Genomic DNA, 24,579 nt, shown 5'->3' with positions numbered 1-24,579 from the left:
GCTACCTGGGCCAACAAGAAAAAATAAGTGGGCGACCACAAGCAATTTGAAGGAGATATTTCAAATGATGTGTTGCTGCATTAGTACGACTGATGGTCCAACTGTACAAAGAATGAGTGGGACTATGGACTCCACTTGGAGGGCTGTAGAAAATTCATCAGGTTTCCATTGCTTAACCTCTGAAGATATTGCTAAAGAAAGGGGAAAAAAGATGAGAATTCCTCGTATATTTGTTGATCAACAATTTATCCTCGAGAAAGATCAGCTGGTAGTAATAGCGGTTCACAGTTCAGTGTTCCAATCATTAACCTGGAAGGCATAAACAAAGATTTATCTCGACATAAAGAGACAATTGAAGAAGTTCGAACTGCGTGTGAGAATTGGGGTTTCTTCCAGGTTGTTAACCATGGTATTACGATCAGATGTTTTGGATGAGATGATTGATGGGCTAGGTAAATTTCATGAGATGGATGCGGTGGGGGATTTAGGATTTTTTTTTTGGAACGTCCACTTAGGACAGTAGGTGTCTGCTAGGTGATGGATGTTGGCTAACTGTATTGTGCTGTGACTCGGTATTGATTATTGGCTGTGAATGAAGTGGTATGGAATTAAGAAAGATATGTTTAAGAGAAAATTTTGGGATGTTAGGAAAAATTTTTGGGATGTCTGATGAAATATTTTTCTTCATATCTTTTTGTTTTCCAAACTTTGGCAGTATCCATGGACTCCCTATCTTTGCATTTGCATCCTCCACTGGATGGATGTCGAGGTGAATAAAGAGTTCTACACGCCTGATCTCATCAGAAAGTTTTCTTTTCTAATTAATGTTGGTTTGTATAAATCACAAGCTGCAAATTGAAGGGACAAACTCAATATTACCATTGGCTCCTCATCCGCCTAGTTCTGCAGATTGCCAGAGGTTTTCAGGTCTGTGATGAGGATTGTAATGTTTCACATTCTCTTCTCTCTTTCTCCGTATTATATAGTCTGCTTGAATTGCACAACTTTAATCAATTTGCAGAGACATAGCAATCGGTTTTTTGAAAAAGAGTGATGGAGTTGGGACTTGGGATTGACTCTGCTTCAGTTCCTATGTGAAGCTCTTGGACTTAATCCTGATAGCCTAAAAGACATAGGATGCCCTGACCCTGAATTAACCCTTAGCGTTTGCCCCGCACTGATCCTAGTTCTTGACCGTACTTCTGTTAGAAAGAGTGGGGTCCAGCCCTTGTGTTATTTGACTTTTCAAAGGTCTTGGCCCTTATGTTTTAAGTTCTTCTGTGTTATTTGACTTTTCAAAGATCACGGCCTTTATGTTTTAGGTTAGTCTATGAGAGCCTTACATAATAAAATATGTGAGCGCTGGTTTTGGTGTGAAGAAAAGAGGGATGTCGAATAGAGAAAAAAGAAAAGCAAGAAAAGATAAAAAAAAAAAAAAAAAAGAGAAGAGAGAGTTGGTTGAATAGAAATTGATTTGTAGTTTGATTTGATTAAAATTTTATTAACAGGTTTATGATTAATAGTTTTACATTCTGAATGATGAAGATTGAGTTTAAAGCTTTTTAAAAATAAATTTAAGGTGTATTTGTAGAGTCACTTATTTGGTGAAAATTTTCAAATTATCTCTCTAGTTATTGATTAACTCTAGTTTTAGTTAGAGGAGAACTTTGTATATCCATTATTTAATAGTAAAGATTTTTTTGGTGATTTATGATTTTTTTTCTTTACACTGGAGGGTTATCACGTAAATCTGGGTGTGCTTTATTTTTTCTGCATTGTTGATTGTTGATTGTTGTCTATTACTATGAGTTTATTATGATATATTGCTTTTACGTTATTATGTTTGTTGCTTCAGGTCCAACAAGTAGTATTAAAGCAAGGGTTATTTTAAGATATCAATGCAAAAGCAACTCAAGATAGAAGTAAATTTTATTTGAGATCATAGAGGGTAATACAAGTTCCATGATAAAATTGATAATATCAAATTATTCAATTTAGAAGCCTATAATGGATGATCATTTATATTGCAAAGATTTGTATATGTCAGTATTGGGTGATTTGGCTAAACTAACAAATTTAAAAGATGAAAGCTGAAAGAAGTTAGGTCAAAAGATACTGCTACAATTAGAAAATAGGTTGATATCAGTATATTTCATCATGTAGTGCAGGAGATAGATGCTCACATTGTTTGAAAAAATTAGTAACAATGTATGAGAGAAAAACATATATGAATAAAGTTATGCTTGTTAAAAAGCTTGTAATTTTATAGTACATGGATGAACGATCAGTTAAAGAGCACTTGAGTGATTTTCAAAATATATCTAATCAGATGACTATTATAGAGCTCAAGATAGATGATAAAATGAAAGCGCATTATTTCTTTTGGGATTCATTGTCAGATAGTTGAAATACTTTAGTTGTAACTGTTCTTTAATTTAGCTCCAGATTACAAGGTGACATTGGAGATGGTAAATGATAGTATATTTAATGAAAAAGTAAGGCGAAAAGATTTAAACCCTAAGAATCAAGCTCTTGTTATAAAGAGTAGGGGTAGAAACATTGACAGAGGTCAAAACTCAAAAGGCGATAGTAAGTCTAAACATAGATCTAAGTCCATAAAAAAAGGGAAGTGTTTTCATTATGGTAAAGTAAGTCATATAAAGCAATACTTCAAAATCTTGAAGTAACAGCGAAAAGATGAGAATAACAAGAGATCATATGATAGTAATGTTGTAGCAATGAATTCAGATAATGATTCAGATAGTGATTCAGTTACTTTGATTTGTATACATAGGGATTGTAATCATGTTAGTGATCTTGGCATTGAATGGATAGTTAACACAGGAGTGGCATATCATTGTGTTCCTAAGAGAGAGTTGTTTACAACTTACAAAGTAAGAACTTTGGTTGCACCAAGATGGAAAATAAGAGTGTGTCGTAGATTATTAGGATTAGTGATATTATTGTACAAACTAGTATGGGCTACATGTTGACTTTGAGAGATGTTAGACACATTTTGGATATGAGAATGAACTTACTTGCTATTAATGTCCTTGATAAGGAAGGATATGAGAATTGATAAAAGAATGGACAGTAAAAGCTTTTCAAAGAATCTATGGTAGTTGCAAGGGAAAAATTATGCTGTATAATGTACAAGACATTGATGCGATTAAACGGTAACTAAATAAATACCGTTGAGGATAATGCTTCAGTAAATATGTGGCATAAAAAGCTATCATATATGAGTAAGAAGAGGTTATAGGTTTTGGCAAGGTAGTCTCTCATTACCTTGACCAAAAGTATGTTTCTTGATTTATGTGATCATTGTTTGTTTGGCAAGCATTGTAAAGTTTTTTTTAAGAGCTCTAAAAAAATAGGTTGTAATTGATTCACTCTGATGCATGTGATTCCATTAAGGTTGAGTCCTTAGGTGATAGCAGGTATTTTATTACTTTTATTGATAGTGTTTCACATAAGACTTGGGTGTATATATTGAAAAATAAAAGCCAAGTATTGCAATATTTTCAAAAATTTTATGCCATGGTGGAAAGAATGACAGGGCTGCTATTGAAGTTTTTTCGGACTGATAATGGTAGGGAATACGTATCCAACGACTTTAAAGAGTATTATTTAAAGCATGAGATCATGCATAAGATGACAGAACCTGAAATACCGTAGCATAATGGTATAGCTGAAAGGATGAATCGTACTATTATGGAAAAAGTCAGATTAATATTGAGATGGTAAAATTACTAAAGTCATTTTAGAGTGAAGCAGTCAACACAACTTGTTATTTGTTTAACAGATTACCATAAGTTTCTTTAGGCTTTGACATTTCAAAAAGAGTGTGGGCAGGAAAAGATGCTTCATACTCTTATTTGAAAGTTTTTGAGTGTAAAACATTCATGTATGTGTCATAGGAGTAGAGGTCAAAACTTGACAGTAAAGCCATACAGTGTGTGTTTATAAGATATGGTGATGAAAAATTTGGTTACATGGTAAGGGATCTATTAAAAAAAAAGTAAAAAGAAAAAATGTGGTTTTTTATGAAAAAGAAATCATAACAAATCTTGAGAAAAATGAGAAGACTATACAGGTTACAGTTGAGTGTGACATTTCAACACCAATAGGATTTTCATAAAAAAGAGTCATAGATGATGAAAATAAGCAAGAAATAAAACTTAAGGATATGAATAAGTTAGTCATAGTTAGTGATGAGCCAGATGTAATCAATTTTGAGTCAAATGAGTAATCCTCTCTACCTGAGAGGTTTAGCAAGGTGAACAGTCCCTCCACCAGAGAATATTAAATAGGAGAAACTACCTTTGGCATCAGGTGGTGTAAAGTCTCAACGTAAGAGATTTACCTGAGAGCACAGACTATCTACTAGGTATCTAAGTTTAGATTTTATTTTAGTTACTAGTGAGAGAGAGCCAGATAGTTTTTAAGATGTGTAGATTATTTTGGATAGAGAGCACTGGTTAAAAGTAATGAAAGATGATATAGAGTCATTGTAAAAAAATGGTATGTGTGATCTTGTTAAACTTTCGTAAAAGAGAAGGTTGTTGAAAAATAAATGGGTGTTCAAGTTGAAAAAAATGATGACAAACTAGTGATGTACAAAGCTCGATTAGCAGTGAAAGCTTTTTATCATAAACTTGGCATTGAATTTGATAAGATCTTTTCTTTAGTTTTGAAGAAGAGTTATATTCAAGTGGTACTAGGATTAACAGCTAGTTTGAATTATGAGCCCGAGCAACTTGATGTTAAAACTTCATTCTTGCCTGGTGACTTGCAGGAGGACATTTATATAAATTAGCTTGAGGGTTTTGAAATGAAAGGAAAAGAGTACTTAGTTTTTAAACTGAAGAAAAACTTGTATTGCTTGAAACAAGCTCCGTGATAGTGTTACAAAAAGTTTGGTTCTTTTATGGTGAGCCATAGCTACAAAAGAATGGTAATGGATTTTTGTGTATATGTTAAAAAATTCTCTGATGGTAACTTCATTATTCTCTTATTATATGTTGATGATATGTTGATTATATGATAAAATGCTAATATGGTTTACAAGTTGAAAGAACAATTGTCTAAGTCCTTTGACATGAAAGATTTAGGTTCAACAAAGCAGATTTTCAGTATGGATATTATTTCAGATATAAGAGCTCGAAAGTTAGGTTGTTACAGAAAAAGTATAATAAACTGGTGCTTAGTAGATTTAACATGTAACATGCTAAATCAGTTAGTAGTCCACTTGCCAATCATTTTCGTCTGAGTAAAAAATCTTGTCCGGTGTCTAAAGAAGAGTAACTAACTATGTCTAGTATTTCTTATTCTTTTACAATCGATTCTTTGATGTATTTTATTATTTATACACGGTTTGACATTGCTCATGCAGTTGGTGTAGTGAGCAAATTTCTTTTTAATCCGAAAGAGGTTCATTGAGAAGTAGTAACATGAATTTTTAGATATTTGAAGGCACTTCAAAAATATACTTAAGTTATGAAGTTTCACAACTAGTTCTAAAAAGGTTTATTGATGCTAACATGACATGTGATTTTGATGGTAAAAAATCTAATTCAGGGTATTTGTTCACTTTTACAAGAAAAGCTGTGTCTTGGTAGTCTAAGTTACAAAAGTGTGTTGCTTTATCAACTATAGAGGCTGAGTATATTATAGCAGCTTAAGTAGGTAAAAAAATGCTTTAGATGAAACGTTTTCTTCTTGAATTATGGTTGAATCAAAAATAGTATGTGATGTTTTGTGATAGTCAAAGTGCATTAGATTTGAGTGAAAATATCATGTACCATGCTAGAACAAAGTACATTGATGTTAGATATCACTGATTACATTTAGTGATTGAGGAACAACAGATGCTATTAAAGAAAGTCCATATTGATAAGAATGCAGCAGTTATATTGACTAAGACACTTTTTAAGGAAAAGCTTGAGCTTTATAGCGACTTGGTCAGAATGGGTTTCTTGGCCAAGGTAAGTTTCAAATAAAACTGTTATGGTGGTAAATCTCCTCCTAATAGGGCTAAAGGGGAAGATTTTTAAGAAGATTAGGGTCCAGCCCCATGTGTTATTTGACTTTTCAAAGGCCATGGGCCTTATTTTTTAGGCTGCCCTAAGAGAGCCCTACATAATAAAAAATGTGAGAGCTAGTTTTTGTATATAAAAAAAAAAGAGGCACTGAATAGAAAAAATAAAAGCAAGAAAAGATGGAGAGAAAAAAAGAGAAAGGAGTGTTGGTTGAACAAAAGTCGATCCGTGGTCTGATTGAGTTAAAATTTTATCGGTAGGTTTATGATTCAGAGTTCTACATTGTAAATGGTGAAAATCCGATTTGAAGCTCTCTAGGAACAAATCCATAATGTATTTATTGAGTCACCTATTTGATGAGATTTCTTCAATTATTTCTCTAGTTGTTGTTAGCTCTAGTTTTAGTTAGAAGAGAACTTTGTATATCTATTATTTGATAGTGGAGATTTTTCTAGTGGTCTATGATTTTTTTCTCTATACTGAAGGGTTTTTCATTTAAATCTTGGTGTGCTTTATTTTTCTTACATTGCTGATTGTTGATTATTGTTTATTACTATGGATTTATTGCAATATATTGCTTCTGCATTATTATGGTTGTTGTTTCAGGCCTAACAACTTCTACAGGATCAATTTGTGGCTTGCAAGTTCTTCATCAAAACCAACGGGATGATGTTGCACCCACACCTTGAGCACTGGTCGTAAACATTAGAGATATTCTTCCAACAAGTTTTTCATGATTATATTACTAGTACTATTACTAGGACATTGTTAGTAAATACCAAAATCCTATTACCAGGTTCATCATGTACAGGTTGATTAATTTTTGTAGTTTTTGTCTTTATATCTTCCTTATAAGTGTTTCTTAAAAATTTGCTAAATTTCTTATCTTTAAAGTTAGAAAGCTTGCTATTGGAGTTAAATCTACATTGTAAAATTTGTAATATGGCATGTATGGTTTTCATCTATAGGCTAATAATTGTTTTGACCTAAATTTAAAATTTCATGCAACTCATTTCCAAACACAAGTTCAAAAGTGTGAAACATAAGGCCTCGGTGAAACAAAAAGGACCAAGAAATTCAGTAGCATGTTTCTTCAGAACATAGGTTCATTTAGAGAACTCTTTTGGTAGTGCAAGAGTTTATGGGTTGATCCAGGAATTGTTATTAGAAGATAACCCTCCAATCTATAGAGAGACAACTATTTACAATAAGGCTATAATGCCATAGAAATACAATGTATCTTGTGCTTGAATATTTACTTTTGAACTTGAAAACTTCTTGTAGCCTACTATTTTGTGCCTCATTTTGAACCAAATGGAGTTTTCAATTTGTATGGAAATGGCTTTAAGGTGTGATACTATTGTTACTATCCTTAAAGCTTATTTTGTCTTCATCAACAATGTATGCAAAAAAGATATAATTGAAATACCTCTAAAATACGGTGAAACTTTATTCAAATCACCTTGCACTATTAAGTGAAAACCATTAAATGCCCCTTTATGAAAGACATAAATATCTTGTTTTCAACAAGGTTTTTTGCAACAAACTTTGCCAAAGTAACAAGCCTTCAATTGTGAAATAATGAGAGAAAGAAAAAAAGTTTCAAAAATTTTTGATCTGTCTAAATCAAAGTTATACCATCTTTATTTATAGAGATTGAATTCTAAGGTTTTATCTTTTTAATTATTTTGTTTCAGTCAAAGGTTATTTCTTTTGGTCATAAAGACCTCTTTTTAAATAATTACAGATATATTGGTTTATTTGAATGATCATAATTTTCATAAAAAAAAAACCATTTTTCACATTTTAGAAATTTGTAAATTTCAATTAAGACGATCGACTCTACCTAAAAGGTAGTCGATAGCTTTTTTAGATTTCTAGTTTTCAAGATGTGACATAACACAGGCCAATCAACTCTTCATGAGGGCAATCAACTTCCCTTAATTTTGAAAATGTTTCTAGTAGCAGGGTAGTTGACTCTTTCTTAGGATAGTCAATTGTTTTGTTCATTTTCCTCATACAAAAGATCCTATAAGCTTTAGTAGTCGATTGCCTTTAGGTTAAGCTGTTGACTTGCCCACTTTTAACTATAGCAGTTGATTGCTCTTTTGTTAAAATTTTGTAGAGAGCTTAATAATTTTCTTGACTACATGATAGTCGAGTGCTCCTCATAGGTAATGCATGGCAGTTGACTCCTTAAGCTAACTAATCAACTGCCTGTATGGTAGGTTTTTTATTTTATAATTTTAAGCTTAGAATTATTGTTCATTGACCATTATCTTAAGTTTTTTAAGCTTAATATTGTTTCTCTTTGATTAACTCTTTTACTTAATCATATTTTTATATTTTAAAAAAATTTCTAACAATAATTTCTAGAGATTTTCTAAAATATAAGCACTTAAAGGGCTCAACAAACTTTCTTCTCTTTCACATTCAAAGTTGTGAGATTAAACAGAGATATCTAACAAGGGTTGACAATGTTGTTGGCATAAAGAATATTTTTTTGGGGCCAAAATGGATGATTGTTTATCTGTTATTGCTTACAAAAAACCTTTCAGTAGTATTTTCAACAATTTTGTAACATCACTTTGGTTCGTATATTATTGCTCACACAAAGCTATAGGTCCAAAAGTTTCAACGGCATATTTCTTTAGAATAATTCTTCCACTAGTCAATCCCCTAAGGTTATATGGGCCAATCAAGGAGTATTTATCTAAAGAGAATCCTCCAATTTACCAAGACATCATTATAAAAGACTTCGTATATCACTACTATGAAGAAAGGGTTGATTGTAAACAATAATTTTTTTCTAGGTTTATATGTTCCAAACTAATTCAGTTTTAGGATTTATTTTTAATTTTCATCAGGTCAATTTAATATTATTATATTAAACAGAAACAGAAAAAACTAAAAGACTAGGGTGGTAATGGTGCCTTGCACAGCACCACTGGCCACCCACCCCTCTGGTCACCCATACCTTGTCAATTCCATCTTCACAAACCCATACCCACTCCCCTCCACCATGCCCTGCCAAAACCCACTTCCTGTGCACCCAGAACCTTTTTATAAAGCACCAGCCCTTTCTAAAGAGCCCTCAGTTGGAGAGCCCTGGCACACATCTTGTACCTTCATTTCACAAACTCAGTACCTATAGACTAGCGTCCGAAACCACCACAAAACCACCCAGTACTGAATCCCAAGCCCACCAGTTCTAGTCACGCCCCCATATCCCTCTCACAACAAACATAAAAAAGACACACTAAAAAATTAAAAAAAAAAACAACAAACAACAAAATCAACAAAAACATAGTCCTCGCTGAATCGACAAAGAACCTAGTGCCAAAGAGCTAGTTGCAAAAATAAAAAATACATATCAGTTTTCGGTTTCACAAAAAAAAAAGAAAAAAATAAAAACTTTCAAACCCCAATCTATGCCGATCGGGGTTGTTTCTAGCGAAAGAGAGGCTGAATTAAAGCTCAGGAGACTACAGGGAACTTTTTGGGGCCTTTTAGGATTTTTCGATTATCAACGACCGGTAATCGACGATCGGAGATGACGGTTGATGAGGCAGATGACCACCAATCCATTAGTTTAGAGAGAGAAGCTCTCAAAAAAGAGAGAGCTAAAGAGAGAGATGAGAGAAAAGTGAGAAAAAAAATTTTGCTTTTATAGAAGACTGAAACTCAAAATGATGCCGTTTTAGCAAAGGAGGATCCGCGCGTTAACCCTGACCTGACTTGGAGTCCGCACAACCCGACTCGCGACCTACTTCTGCCTCAACTTAAGACCAGTCCAATTGAATCGGTATTGAACCGCTAATGAATCGATTCGAATTGGTTGAAACTACCAAACTGTCAAGCAGCTCAGACTAGTGTTGATCGGACTGTTAACCAGTCTGGTTCATGTTTTTTTTACTTATTTTTATTTTTTTTCAAAATTTCAAAATTTTTATATTATTATTTTTGGTATTTTGAGTTTTATTCTTTTTAATTTTTATGCATGATAAATTTTTAAATTTGTTAGAATAAATATTTGATTGTTTTTAATGATAATAAAATGAAAATAAAGTAGGATAATAACTAAAAAAAATACTAAAAATGCTTAAATAATAATAATAATAATAATCTAAAAAATGGTAATAAGAATAAAATAATTTTTTTATTATATTTCCTGCCTAGATATTGGAGGGAATAAAAATTGTCAAACCCTAAAATATAATTCCGCCTGAATGTTAGGGAATTATATAAAAAAATTAAAAAAATAATAATAATAAATTTCTATAAAAAGAAAATATATGATAAATTTTAATTAATTTTTAAAAATTATAAAAACTGAACTTGCTTCGAAAATTTGCCTAGATGTTAAGGATTTTTAGAAATGTTCACGTTTTCTTTAAACCCTAAAATCCAAACCTTAAAATCGAAGTCCTAAATCCCAAATTCTAAATCTAAGACTTTAAACCTTCAAACCCCACAACTAAACCCTAAATTCTCTAAACCCTAAAATGAAACCCTAAACCCTCTAAACCCTAAAATGAAACCTTAAACCCTCTAAACCCTAAAATAAAACCACAAACCTCCAAACCCTGAAACGAAAACCCTAAACCTCAAACCCTAAAATCGAAGCCTTAAAATCCAAAATCCTAAACCTTAAAATCCAAAACCTAAAATCCAAAATTAAAAAAACCTCAAATTTGGTATGCATTCCCGAATCATTACCAAAAAATCATTCAAACTTTAAAACTTCAACCCATACCTAGGTTCAAAACCATTATGAAACTTTAATGATATGTATAAAAATCTCAAGTGAAGTAATTTATTCTCGAATGTCCCCTAAACAATGGGGTATTTAAGAAACTTTATTCCACTAAGTTTTTCTCGCAAGTCCTTAATGCGATTTAACAATGAATGATAACTAATAAATAAAAAAGAATAATAATAATAAAATGGGACCTTAGATATGAATAGTCACACCTAAGCTCCACCTAGATGCCGGGGAGTCAAAATGGTCTTATTATATTTAATAATCCAATGTCAAATTTGCATTTCATCTTCATAAACAACACCTATTGGCTTACCTGCATTTATTCGTTATTATTTGCACTTGTTTGCATTTTTTTGTCTTTAATTTTTACTTGCTATCTGATGATACCATCATTTACTTTTTTGCACAATTTTTTTTTAATTTACTTACTTTTAAAATTATGATATTATAAAATAAAACAAAAATAACATTCCAAAGGAAATAATTCTTAGTACTCTGTCTAGATGTTGAAGAGTCACCAATAATCATTTCTTGGAAAGAGTGTTATTTTCATTTTAAGGGATATTGTACTAAATCTCAAGTGAAAAGAGTTATCTTAAATTTTGCCAGATGTTGGAGAATTTTAAGATAATTTTTGAACTTAAAGATTTTTTCAATATTTCTAAATAAAGAATTTTAGCAAAAAAATATTTTTTAAATGAAGGGAATTAGTATTAAATTTCAAATCAAAACCATTTCATCTAACATCGAAATAACGTATGATTAAATGGTATCAATTTATGGGTGTAGTAAGGGTCTTAGTCCTTCCCCGCACGTAATCAACTCTCGGACCCAACTTAATTTTTGTATACCGAAATTTTATCTTTTTAATAAACTTTAAATCCACTTTTATAGTTTTATTAAAAAGATAAACTCTTGGGTGCCCAATCACATCTTAAAAAAGATTAGTGTCGTAACGTATAGATCCGGGGATCTATCGCTAGACATTGACTTTCAGGGAGTCGCCACCAATCTTTTTTATCTAGGTGCGATTGGCCACCTAAGGAATCTGCCCTTTTAGGGAACACCTAAGCTTAAGGGTCCCTAAAAGAATAGGTTCGGGTCTGCTTAACCAGAACAGAGTTCGGGAGTTCGGTTACGTGTGAGGAAGGTTATAGCACCCTCACAACGCCCATCAAAAGATGGTACCAGCTTGAATTTGTGTTATCCAAAAGCCTTAAAATTTTACCAAGTAGTTAGTTGTTGAAAATTATTCTCAATTGACTCTAATACTTTTAGCAGAAAATTGAGAAAATTCTCTCACCTCAAGAGTATGCGAGAAAAACTACTGTTTCACTTGCAGAGGCTCCGTCGTCGGATTATTTAAAGAAAAATCAAGATCAACCAATTAATTAATTATCGAAAATTATTCTCAATTGACTCTAATACTTTTAGCAGAAAATTGAGAAAATTCCCTCACCTCAGGAGTATGCAAGAAAAACTACTGTTTCACTTGCAGAGGCTCCGTCGTCGGATTAATTAAAGAAAAAAAAAAATCAAAATCAGCCAAGTAATTAATTATCAGAAATTATTCTCAATTGACTCTAATACTTTTAGCAGAAAATTGAGAAAATTCCCTCACCTCAGGAGTATGCAAGAAAAACTACTGTTTTTACTTGTAGAGGCTCCGTCGTCGGATTAATTAAAGAAAAAAGAAAAAAAATCAAGATCAAAATCAAAGTCAAATAAAAAAAATTCAAAAAAAAAAAAAAATTCAAAAATTCAAAAAAAAAAAAAAAAAAAAAAAAAAAAAACCTGGAGCGGCTCGGCTATCGGCTCGGCTCGGCTCGGCTCGGCTCAAGGAAGAAAAAAACGGCTCGGAGGAGCGGCTTGGAAGCTCGGCTTGGCTCGGAGGGAGGCTGGCACGCGCGGGTCAGAAGCGGGTTGACGCTCGGGTCGGGTCGGGTCACGGCAAAACGCGCGGATCCTCTGGTTACTTAAGGCCAAAACGACGTCGTTTTTGGAGGGTATTTAAGGCACTCTCCTCTGTTTTTCGGCAGAACGCTCCTCCCCTCTCTCTCTCTTCCTTCCCTTTTCTCTCCCTTCTCTCTAGAAAACCGAAGAACACCGGTGCCGGATTCTGGAAATGTCGCCGGAATCTGGAATTTTTGCCGGAATATGGCCGGAATCTTCGCCGGTTTCTGGGAATCTCGCCGGAAACTGGGTTGGTCACCGGAATCTTCAAGTTTCGCCGGAATTTTGTGCCGGAAAATTCAAATGTCGCCGGAATTTTCGCCGGAATCTGGAAATTTCCCAGAAATTTCCAGAAAAAATTTTCGCAAAAAAATTTCTAAAAAATTTTTTTCAGATCCCTACAGCTATCCTAACACTTCTCGACCTTCTTTAGCCTTCGAAAACTCTTTTAAACACTTTTTTTCTCTCAAATTCAGTAGCTTTGCTCACTGTTTTTTTCTCTGTTCTTGAACTGTTCCAGGAGGTGCTTTATATAGGGATTGATCAGGAGTTTCTGATCAATCCCAACTCCTCCTTGGACGGGGATTCAGTCTTTGAATCCAATTGGACTCTTTAGATTGAATCCCCACTCCCAGTAGGATTCTTCAGCTTCAATCTCAACCTTCCAAAAAAATCAAATAAATATAAAAAAAAATAATAGATAATTAGAACAGATAAATAAAAAGATATTATAAAAAAAAAATATCTGATAATCAGAAAAAAATCAGAACAGATAATTTAAAAAAAATAATAATAAAATAAGATAAACCCAAAAATATCTTACAAAAATAATAATAATAATAATAATAATAATAAATATATAACTATATAAATAATATACATATAAATCTAATCTAAATAAATAAATACAGATATACATATATTAATAATAATAAATATAAAAATACAAAAGAAAAGAAAAAAAAAAAAAAGGAAAAAAAAATAATAATAATACATGATTGAATTGGGCCTTACCCATTTGGGCCAGGCCCAAATGATCTGGGTCAGGCCCAATTGATCCGGGTCAGGCCCAATTGATCCGGGCCCGGACCTGATTGGGTGTCTACAGCTGCCCCTCTTTGCACATTTTCTGTGAAACAGAAATTGCGCAAAGACGTAGACACCCAATCAAGACTCAACTCAACATTTTTATTTTTGATTTTTTTTTTTGTTTTTATTTTTTTTTATTTTTTTTTATTTTTTTTTGATTTTTTTGTTTTTGTTTTTTTGTTTTTTTTTGTTTTTTTTTTTTTGTTTTTTTTTTTGGCCGAAGCTCCTCTAAACAGAGACTCAACGACTTTTGAAAGTAAATTGCTCCTCTAAACAGAGGCAACGGACTTTGGAAAGTAAATTGCTCCTCTAAACAGAGGCAACACGACTTTGGAAAAATAAATTGCTCTTCTAAACAGAGGCAACGGAACTTTGAAAAATAAATTGCTCCTCTAAACAGAGGCACCACGACTTTTGAAAAGTAAATTGCTCCTCTAAACAGAGGCAACGAAACTTTGAAAAATAAATTGCTCCTCTAAACAGAGGCACCACGACTTTTGAAAAGTAAATTGCTCCTCTAAACAGAGGCAACGAAACTTTGAAAAATAAATTGCTCCTCTAAACAGAGGCACCACGACTTTTGAAAAGTAAATTGCTCCTCTAAACAGAGGCAACGGAACTTTGAAAAATAAATTGCTCCTCTAAACAGAGGCACCACGACTTTTGAAAAGTAAATTGCTCCTCTAAACAGAGGCAACGGAACTTTGAAAAATAAATTGCTCCTCTAAACAGAGGCAACGAACTTTGAAAAGTAAATTCTCCTAGACGATCATGTCCGAAGGAGTTGAAAGTTGTGTTTGAAGGGATTTCAGGAGATTATGCCCAAAGGTCTTATAAATCAACCCCGATACCAAGAGACATCCTATTTCAAGGATTAGGAACTTACCTGACAAGTTTCTTCTCAAACTTGCAAAGTCTTTTCATATCTGTCTTTTTCATGTGGGATGTTGGAACACCCCTGCTTCTTGAATTTGTACACTATACTTTCTTGAAAGTAGTGTATGCTATGCAAATGCATATAAATTTCAATGCATGCTATGCAAATGTTGGTCAATTAATTCCTGTTCAATGTATGGTACTCAAGTTTCTCAAGCTCTTTTTTCTTTCTTGGGTGTCAAGCCCTTTGATTCCTCAAGGATCCAATTGCACTGCTCTTCTAAGATCGAACCAGTGTAGCTCTCAATTGTCTCTTCCACTCACATTCTTCTTGTAAGAAATCTCTTCCTAGATTCAATTTCCTAATTAGGAACTGAACATGTCGATTCTGCCTTTCTCACTCTTGACTCATTCACTGTAATGTAAAAATCTTTCCTGTGGTTATTCATTCATCAATCATTATTTCAAATTCAAAAAGTAAGAATGCATTTGCACATTTCTTCAATGGTGGGGTATTAAGAAGAAAAGAATCTGAATGTTGAGAAACAGTCATAAGAAAAAAGACACAAAGAATGGAATAGAATGTCTCTTATTAGCAAAATGTTGGCAAACTTTGGTCAAGAAAGAATTACAAGGATAGGTATGGGGACAAAGCCCAAAATGAACAATCAGATAATCATGATAACACATCTCAAAGTCTTTTATGAAAACTCAACCCTCTGATGTATTTAACAACTTGGAACTCTTCCGAACTTGCTAGCCCCTATATCAGCAGACTTTTAAATTCGATGCCGTATCCTCCTTATCTAAGCTGCCTTTTCAGGTTTTCAACTTAGACAACCCCCTATGACTCAAACCGCCCTTTTTGGGTTTTCGCCTTGAGTCCTCCTTTTTCATTCACTTTTTCTTTTTTTCCATTTTTTCCATTTTTTTTTTCATTTTTCATCATTTTTCATTTTTTCCATTTTTTCATTTTTTTTATTTTTTTATTTTTTTGTATTTTTTTTCAAGCATAGTATTTCTTCACAGCATCAGAATTTACAGGATGGGGTAAATCGTTTCCATCCATCTCAGTCAGTATCAATGCTCCACCCGAAAAAGCCCGTTTCACCACATACGGCCCTTCCCAATTCGGAGTCCATTTTCCTCTACTATCGTGCTGGATTGGGAGAATTCTTTTCAAAACCAACTCTCCTTCTCGAAAGCAACGAGGCCGAGTCTTCTTATCATGAGCCCTCATCATTCTTCTTTGGTATAACTGACCATGGCACAGTGCAGTCAATCTCTTTTCTTCTATGAAATTTAACTGCTCATAACGTTCTCGAATCCATTCAGCCTCTTCCAACTCAACTTCTTTTAAGACTCTCAAAGAGGGGATCTCTACTTCCACTGGTAGTACAGCTTCCATCCCATAAACCAAAGAAAATGGGGTTGCCCCAGTAGAGGTGCGAACTGACGTTCGATATGCAAGCAAGGCAAATGGCAACTTCTCATGCCAATCTTTGTAAGTCTCGGTCATCTTCTCCAGAATCCTCTTTATGTTCTTATTGGCTGCCTCAACTGCTCCATTCATTTTCGGACGATAAGGTGCCGAGTTATGATGCTTGATCTTGTATTGAGCACATATTTCTTGCATCATCTTACTATTTAGATTCTTGGCATTGTCTGAAATAATTCTCTCCGGAAGTCCATATCTACAAATGATCTCTTTCTTTATGAACTTGCAAACCACGGAGCGTGTCACATTTGCATATGATGCTGCTTCCACCCACTTTGTGAAGTAATCTATCATCACAAAAATGAATCTGTGCCGGTTAGAAGCTTTTGGAGTGATTGGACCAATGACATCCATGCCCCACATTGAAAATGGCCATGATGGTGCCATAACATGTAAAGCAGATGGTGGAGCAAGGATCTTATCAGCATATATCTGGCATTTATGACATTTACGAGCATAGTCGATGCAATCATTCTCCATCGTCAACCAGTAATATCCCGCTCTCATGATCTGTCTTGCCATCATATGTCCACTAGCATGTGCCCCACATATTCCCTCATGCACCTCTTTAATGATTTTCTTCGCTTCAGTCTCATCTACACACCTCAATAATACTTTATCTTTACTTCTTTTGTACAGGACATCCCCATCCAGGAAAAAGCTCATAGCCAATCTTCGGATGACCCTTTTATCATTTTCTGTTGCATGAACTGGATACTGCTGATCCTTGACATACTGTAAGATGTCATAATACCAGGGTTTTCCATCTCTTTCCCCCTCTACATTAGAACAATACGCTGGTATATCCTTAACATCTAACTTGATGGGCTGAATGTCCGTATTATGATTAATTCGAATCATCGCGGCCAGAGTAGCCAATGCATCAGCAATCACATTCTCTTCCCGGGGTAAGTGATCGAACTGGACATCTTCAAATTGTTTTGTCAGCTCTAGAATATACTTATGATACGGAACGAGTTTTGAATCTCTCGTCTCCCATTCTCCTTTCAACTGGTATATGACTAGAGCTGAGTCTCCAAATACTTTCAGTACTTTCACTCTTCTTTCTATAGCAGCTTGCAGGCCCATGACACATGCCTCATACTCAGCGATATTATTTGTGCAATTAAAATTTAACCTCGCTGTTACAGGATAGTATTGTTCTTCTGGAGAAATCAAAATTGCCCCAATTCCATGCCCCAAGGCGTTAGCAGCTCCATCAAAGTACATTCTCCAACATCTTTCCATATGCTCCCTTTCCTCCAGTCGGGAAATAGTCATTAAGTCTTCGTCAGGGAATTCCAGCTTCATCGGCTCATACTCTTCAGTAGCACGATCTGCAAGAAATTCTGCTATAGCGCCTCCTTTTATTGCTTTTTGGCTCACATATATAATGTCATATTCTGAGAGCATTATTTGCCATCTAGCGATTCTTCCTGACAAAGAAGGCTTCTCCAAGATATACTTAATTGGATCCAATTTTGCTATGAGCCACGTAGTGTGATAAAGCATATACTGTCTGAGTCTTTTGGCAGTCCACGCTAATGCACAACACATTTTCTCCAATGAAGAATACTTGGATTCATATTCCGTGAACTTTTTACTCAGATAGTAAGTAGCTCTCTCCTTTCGGCTAGCTTCATCTTGCTGCCCCAGCACACATCCCATTGAATTTTCATTTACAGTTAGGTACAGAATTAAAGGTCTTCCTGGAACAGGTGGCACCAATATTGGAGGGTTCGATAAATACTGCTTAATTTTATCAAATGCCTCTTGACATTCTTCATTCCATTTCCCAGGATTATTCTTACGGAGAAGCTTAAATATGGGATCACATTTGTAAGTAAGCTGAGAGATAAACCGAGAGATCTAGTTCAATCTCCCCAGAAAACCTCGAACTTCTCTTGGCGTGCTGGGAGGTGACAAATTTTGGATGGCCTGTATCTTATCGGGATCAACTTCAATTCCTCTTTCACTGACCACAAAGCCTAGCAACTTCCCTGACTTTACCCCAAAGGTGCACTTGGCTGGGTTTAATTTGAGCTGAAATTTCCTTAACCTCTCAAATAACTTTCTGAGGCTAGTAACATGATCTTCACCCTCACAAGACTTTGCAATCATATCGTCTACATACACCTCAATCTCTTTATGCATCATGTCATGAAAGAGTGTTACCATAGCCCTTTGATATGTTGCCCCAGCATTCTTTAACCCAAAAGGCATGACTTTGTAGCAGAAAGTTCCCCACATGGTCACAAAAGTAGTCTTTTCCATATCATCTACAGCCATTTTTATCTGATTATACCCCGAGAAACCATCCATAAAGGAGAAAATCGAATGCTTAGCTGTGTTATCTACCAGTGTGTCGATATGAGGTAAAGGAAAGTTATCCTTTGGGCTAGCCTTATTCAAATCCCGATAGTCTACACACATTCGTACTTTTCCATCTTTCTTAGGAACTGGGACTATATTGGCTACCCATTCTGGATACTTGGCCACTTGCAGAAAACCTGCATCAAATTGTTTCTTCACCTCCTCTTTAATCTTTAGCAGCATTTCGGGCTTCATCCGTCTCAGTTTCTGCTGAACGGGCTTACATTCTGACTTTAGGGGCAATCTGTGCTCCACTATCTCTGTGCTCAGTCCTGGCATATCCTGGTAAGACCAAGCGAATATATCTATAAATTCTTGAAGTAGGTCTGCCAACCGTCGCCTATCTCCAGATGGAAGTGAAGTGCCCATTCTAACCTCTTTCTTATTTTCTTCATCTCCCAGATTCACTAAGTCCACTACCTCCTGATAAGGCTCAATTGGCTTATTCTCTTGTTCAATGATCCTCATTAGGTCCGGAGACATAACATATTCTTCAAAATTCTCTTCATTGTCAAGTTCATCAGTATTAATTGAATTCTCAAAGTTAACCTCTTGATGGTTATCATGATTATCTTCTTGTTCATTTAAAGACCTGAAATTGAATGAAATGGGATATGTTGGCAAGATGTGTTTGAAAGGTGAAAATAATGAAGGCATGAGAAGAAATAAATGTAAATGCATCCTCCCTATTTTTTATTAAAAATAATAAATGATGAATGGCCCAAACAGAAAGGATCACCCCATAGCCTTGGGCAAAAGCTATTGAGATGTTACAATTACATTGAATCAAAATCAAAAGTCAGAGGCATTTCAATGGCACTCCAATTGTTCAGCTCATAGTCTTGTGGACAAAGGCGAACCCATTCTTCTTTGTTGAGCCCCACTTCATCTTCAACAGCATTAATGGCTAACTGGGCAAAGTCCTCTTCCACACTTTTCTTTGCATCTGGGTTCATAAATCCTCCAGGTCTGAAGGTTTCGTACAATTGTGGGATAAACATCAGTCTTGCTGTCTTTCTTGATGGCCTTCTTTTGACTTCCCACTCTGCCATCTCGTATCCTAAGCCTGCCCTGTCGCTATTGTCCGTTATTGTCGGAGGTTCTTTAATTCCCTGCAAATTTTTGCCTAGCCCAAGTCCTGGACACCAGCCTTTGTTGATGACTTGGCTCACCACTATCTTTGAAAAAGGCTGACTTTGAAATCCTTCACCTACAGTATTGACCAATTCAAAAGATCGATAGGAGCACTCCAATGCTTCTTCGGCAGCCTCTACATATGGAGTGTTCAATGGTTGGGTCACTAGCATGTCTTCCTCCCCAACTACCACTACTAATTGACCTTTCACATTGAATTTGATCTTTTGATGCAAAGTAGAGGGTACAGCTCCTGCCATGTGAATCCATGGCCTTCCTAACAGACAGCTGTAGGATGGAGAGATATCCATCACTTGAAATGTTATATTGAAGGTGCACGGCCCAATTTGTAAGGGCATCTCAATATCCCCCAGGACTTCTTTTCTGGTTCCATCAAAGGCTCTCACAATCATCTGACTATCTCGCATATGAGAATAATCGATGGGTAGCCTTGCCAAAGTTGACATAGGCATGACATTGATGGCAGAACCATTATCGATAAGGACTTTAGCTATGATATGGCTCTGGCACTTTACTGTGATATGCAAGGCCTTAGCATTTCTCTTTCCCTCCAAAGAAATCTCATCATCACTGAATGAAATGTGATTTGGCATGACTAAGTTTCCAGCCAAGTGATTCACATATTCGACAGACACGTTATGTGCCACGTATGCCTGATTCAACACTTTCAGCAAGGCATTTCGATGTGGCTCTGAATTCAGCAACAGTGATAACAATGAGATTCGAGCTGGCATTTTATTCAACTGTTCCACAACTGAATATTCACTATGTTTTACCAGCTTCAGGAATTCACAAACCTCCCTTTCTGATACTGGCTTTGGCTGATCTTCTTCAGGCTCTATCTCTGGATTATTTCGTCTTTCTCCTTCTTTAGCCTTCTCTCTTCTAGCCTTCTCTAGCATTTCTGGGGTGTAACATCTCCCACTTCGAGTAATGCCTCCTACACCAGTAATGTTAGAAGCATCGGCTTTGGAGACCTCTTCTTTTTGCCCCTGCACTACAGCGTCACATCCATATCTCCAGGGTACAGCTTTATCATCTTTGTATGGGAAAGGAGTTGGGACTTTAAAAGTTACCGGCCTAGGGAGGAGCTTGTCTATGACTGATTTTGGTTTGTTTCCACACCGAATTGTCACTGGTTTGGGAAACAGCTTTTCAGGCCTATCATTCATGCACACCTCAGCATTCTTCAAGCTTCCTTTTTCTTCGTAGACCTCTATCTGATGTGAATTCAGGAGTTTTTGCACCTCTCGGTGAAATTGTTTACAGGTCTCAATGGAGTGGCCTCTTGCCCCACTATGATACTTACAACTAGTACCAGCTATATATGCTCCATGATAGCTGTGTGGACTTACCAGTTGCATCATGTCTGCTTTTCGTAAGACATCAAACAACTGATCGAGAGGTGTCTTAATATCTACCACTTCTTTCTTCACATGGCGCTCATGCTCTTCACCAATAGCATTCACATTATGATTTGGCAAAGGATTGCCACTAACATTTGGTGCAGTCATCCCTCCAGTATCAAAGCAAATCATTCCATCCTTAATCAATCGTTGCACTTTATATTTCAGGGTAGTGCAATTTTCGGTGGAGTGACCAGCAATCCCATAATGGTAGTCACAGTGGGCAGTGGGATCATACCACTTAGGGTAAGGTGGCTTGAGGGGTTCCAATTTACTTGGAGCAATCAAATGATTGTTGTAGAGCTCCTTGTATAATTCCGTATAGGTCATGGGAATAGGGTCAAAAATAGGTCTTTCGCGAGTGGTTCGTTGCTCCCGCGAGCCACCAGCAGGGTTAGTTGGGCGAATTTGTGGTTTTGGGGTGGGTTGAATGTTAGAACTGTACATGGTGTTTTGGGGTCTATGAGAGGTTTGATAGGTTTGGGGGTATGATGGTTGGTATGGGTGAAAAGAAGTGTTATTTACAGTGGGGTGATAGGGCAGATATTCTGGTGGGGGGTAGGGCGAATAACCCCTAAGTTGCTGTCTATCAAAGCTCACAGCCTGAGCTTCAGTTTCTTTTTTCTTTGGGATTCTTTTGCTAGATGCTTCATTCCCTTCTAGCTTGCCATTCTTGATGGCACTTTCAATGATTTCTCCTGAAATTACCATATCGGCAAAATTCTTTGTTGCATTCCCTATCATCTTTTCATAATAGGGAGGTTTTAAAGTGCTAACAAATAGCACTGTAGTTTCTTTCTCGGTCAGAGGAGGCTGTACCTGAGAAGCAATATCTCTCCACCTCTGGGCATACTCTTTAAAAGATTCGTTTGTCTTTTTCTCCAGATTCTGTAAAGACAAACGATCTGGAGCCAAATCGATGATATGTCGGTATTGACTGATAAAGTCATGCGCCATATCGCTCCAAGAGCGAATGCGAGTCCTGTCCAGTTGAACATACCATCTGGCCGCAGAACCAGTAAGACTGTCTTGAAAAACATGCATCAAGAGTTTCTCATCCTGTGCATGAGCTGCCATCTTCCTGCAATACATGGTGATATGGGTTTTGGGGCACTTTGTACCATCATATTTTTCAAATTTTGGTACCTTGAACTTATGGGGGATAACCACATCAGGAACTAGGCAGAGCCCCGCAGCATCAACTGACCCATAGAAGCTAAATCCTTCCACGGCCCTTAGCCTTTGCTCTAGCATGCTAATCTTGGAACTCTCCTCAGCTTCCACTCTCATCTTTTCTTTCTCCTTCTCTTTTAAATCATCTAGATCAGAAATTGGTTCTACTGCCTTTTCAGTGAAGACAGGATTTATATAACTGTTATACTGCCCTGGGTTGAAAGTTGATGGCATTCCAGGATATGTTGGATATGCGAAATGTTGTGGTGGGACCTCTTGGGCAGACGGAGCTTGAGGCGGGCCAAAACCTGGAGGGTACAAAGGGTCAGCCACTTCTTGCTGGCTTGTACTTCCTTCAACTCCTTTTCCTTTGTTCATGTTATTTAGAGCCTCCAGAATCTTGCTTAGCTCACTTTCAATCTTCTCCTGAGCTTTTTCTAGCTTTTCGAATCTATGAGAATTTTCCTGCTCCATTTGCCTTGCTCTGGATCTTGTGTTGAAACGATGGGCAGGGTTTTCGCTAGATGGAGCTATCCTTGGAACCTTGAGTACCATACCTCAGAATTAGTAACTTTGCATGATTATCGCATGGTTAAAGTGTAATGAATGAGAATGCAATGAATGAAAAATGCATGTATGCGGAGAACATTTGCCTTAAAACGGTATTCAACTAAAAAAATTTCATTTATTCCAAAAAACTTTGATCTACATTGAGTTTATCCCTCTAGAATTATAGCCATAAAATTGTTTGATCTGTTCATATTGGGCTTTGGCTTCTTCTATGAAGTTCAACAGACGCTGTCCATGTTCTCCTACTGGGGCCACCACTTGTCTTAATGCTTCTGCCTCTTCCACCATCTCTTTTGCCTTACATACCCCTTTATGGATCTGGGTTGTTAAGTGCTCAATGTATTTCTGCCTCCCTAGGTTCTCTCTTTTACCACACCAGACTTGGTATGATAATTCTCTATGTTCTCTAACCAATGCAGCAATGTGGTCTCCTTGTTCATCCAACCTTTGACTTAGCCCGCTCAAATAACTGTTTAGCATGTTAATTTCTGCCTGTGCTTCAGTACTTTCTTCTTCTAATTCGGCATACTCTTGCTTCAGTCTTGTGTTTTCCTCAGTCAGCTCGACAATGGTTATCCCTTTGGCCCTTTCTCTCACACATAGCCTCTTATGCTCCTGGTGTAACCTTGCTAGATCTTCAGTAGCTGCATCACGTTCTCTAGCAATCTTATGAACTTTAACTTCATAATTTTCAGCTCTACCTTTCCACTGGGCTTTTTCTTCTTGAAGTTCTTGAATCTCTTTCTTTAACTTGATCTTTTCAAATTCAAACTCTTTTGTTGCCAGCTCTAACTCTGATGGTATCTCTTCAAGCTTTTCTTCTGTCGGTGGTTGAGAGACTTCATAAGTGAATACCATTTCCTGTCTTCTCTTTGTTCTCCAAACCAAGTAACCTGGAGTGACTTTTTCAGTGAATGGTCCAGGACTCACTCTTTGGGGATTTTTCCATGCTTTGATCATCCCATTCATCCTCTGAAATGCTTTAGGCTCACTATAAGAGAAATCTAACTGATAAAGCCCATAAGTCATAGGAATAAACTGTTCTCCCCCTAATTGTCTCCTCACTAAGAGCGGTGCATAATTCGTCACTCCCCATAAACCCAGAAGTGGAACCACTGTACTATCTCCACATTGGTATAACATAGGCTCTCGATTCATCCATGGGACTAACCATCTCACTCTGGCACCTTCCAACTTTTGCAAGAAAGTTATCCATTCTTGTTTAGACTTCTGCTTTGACCACCCACTTTCACAGAACTCTTTGATCGGAAAGCGATTACGGATATAAATCTTCGAGAAAGCACCATTTCCATGTTCGAAATGGCTTTTCATCCACACATACAATAACTGTATGCATCCTATGAAGCGCCCTCCATTCCGACGACAATAACTCAAGGATCTGATAGTCTCTGCTAATATCACCGTTGAGGGATTACAGCCATTGATCACACTCTCGAAGAAATCAACTACCTCTATCTCAATATGTCCCAAAACCTTTGGAAAGATTACCAGTCCGTATATAGCCAAGGCAAATATGTCCAACCCCCGTTCTTCATTGGCATGTTGCATCAGAAACTCATGAAAGAACTTCCAAGGTAGGCAGACCTGTTCCTGTTTCTTCTTTGTATGAGAATCCACAACTTCCTTGTTTATCCCCATGAGTTGAGCCAGACTTTTACG

General features: G+C 36.1%; 1 protein-coding gene across 1 annotated transcript; it reads right to left on the bottom strand.

Moving 5' to 3' along the window:
* Nucleotides 1–14,426: 14,426 nt before the first annotated feature.
* LOC111276341 (uncharacterized) lies at nucleotides 14,427–22,473 on the bottom strand. Its single transcript, XM_089745706.1, is given in 3 exon segments — nucleotides 14,427–19,187; nucleotides 19,376–21,021; nucleotides 21,070–22,473. Coding segments are annotated over 3 exon segments (6,480 nt in total). The 5' UTR covers nucleotides 22,447–22,473; the 3' UTR covers nucleotides 14,427–15,730.
* Between the last annotated feature and the right edge of the window lie 2,106 nt (nucleotides 22,474–24,579).

The sequence above is a fragment of the Durio zibethinus genome, chromosome 16 (assembly GCF_047325235.1).
Source record: "Durio zibethinus cultivar Kanyao isolate XHJ-2024 chromosome 16, ASM4732523v1, whole genome shotgun sequence".
Taxonomy (NCBI): domain Eukaryota; kingdom Viridiplantae; phylum Streptophyta; class Magnoliopsida; order Malvales; family Malvaceae; genus Durio; species Durio zibethinus.
Note: the sequence above shows the minus strand (reverse complement) of the source record. Positions and strands in the feature narration are given on the sequence as shown.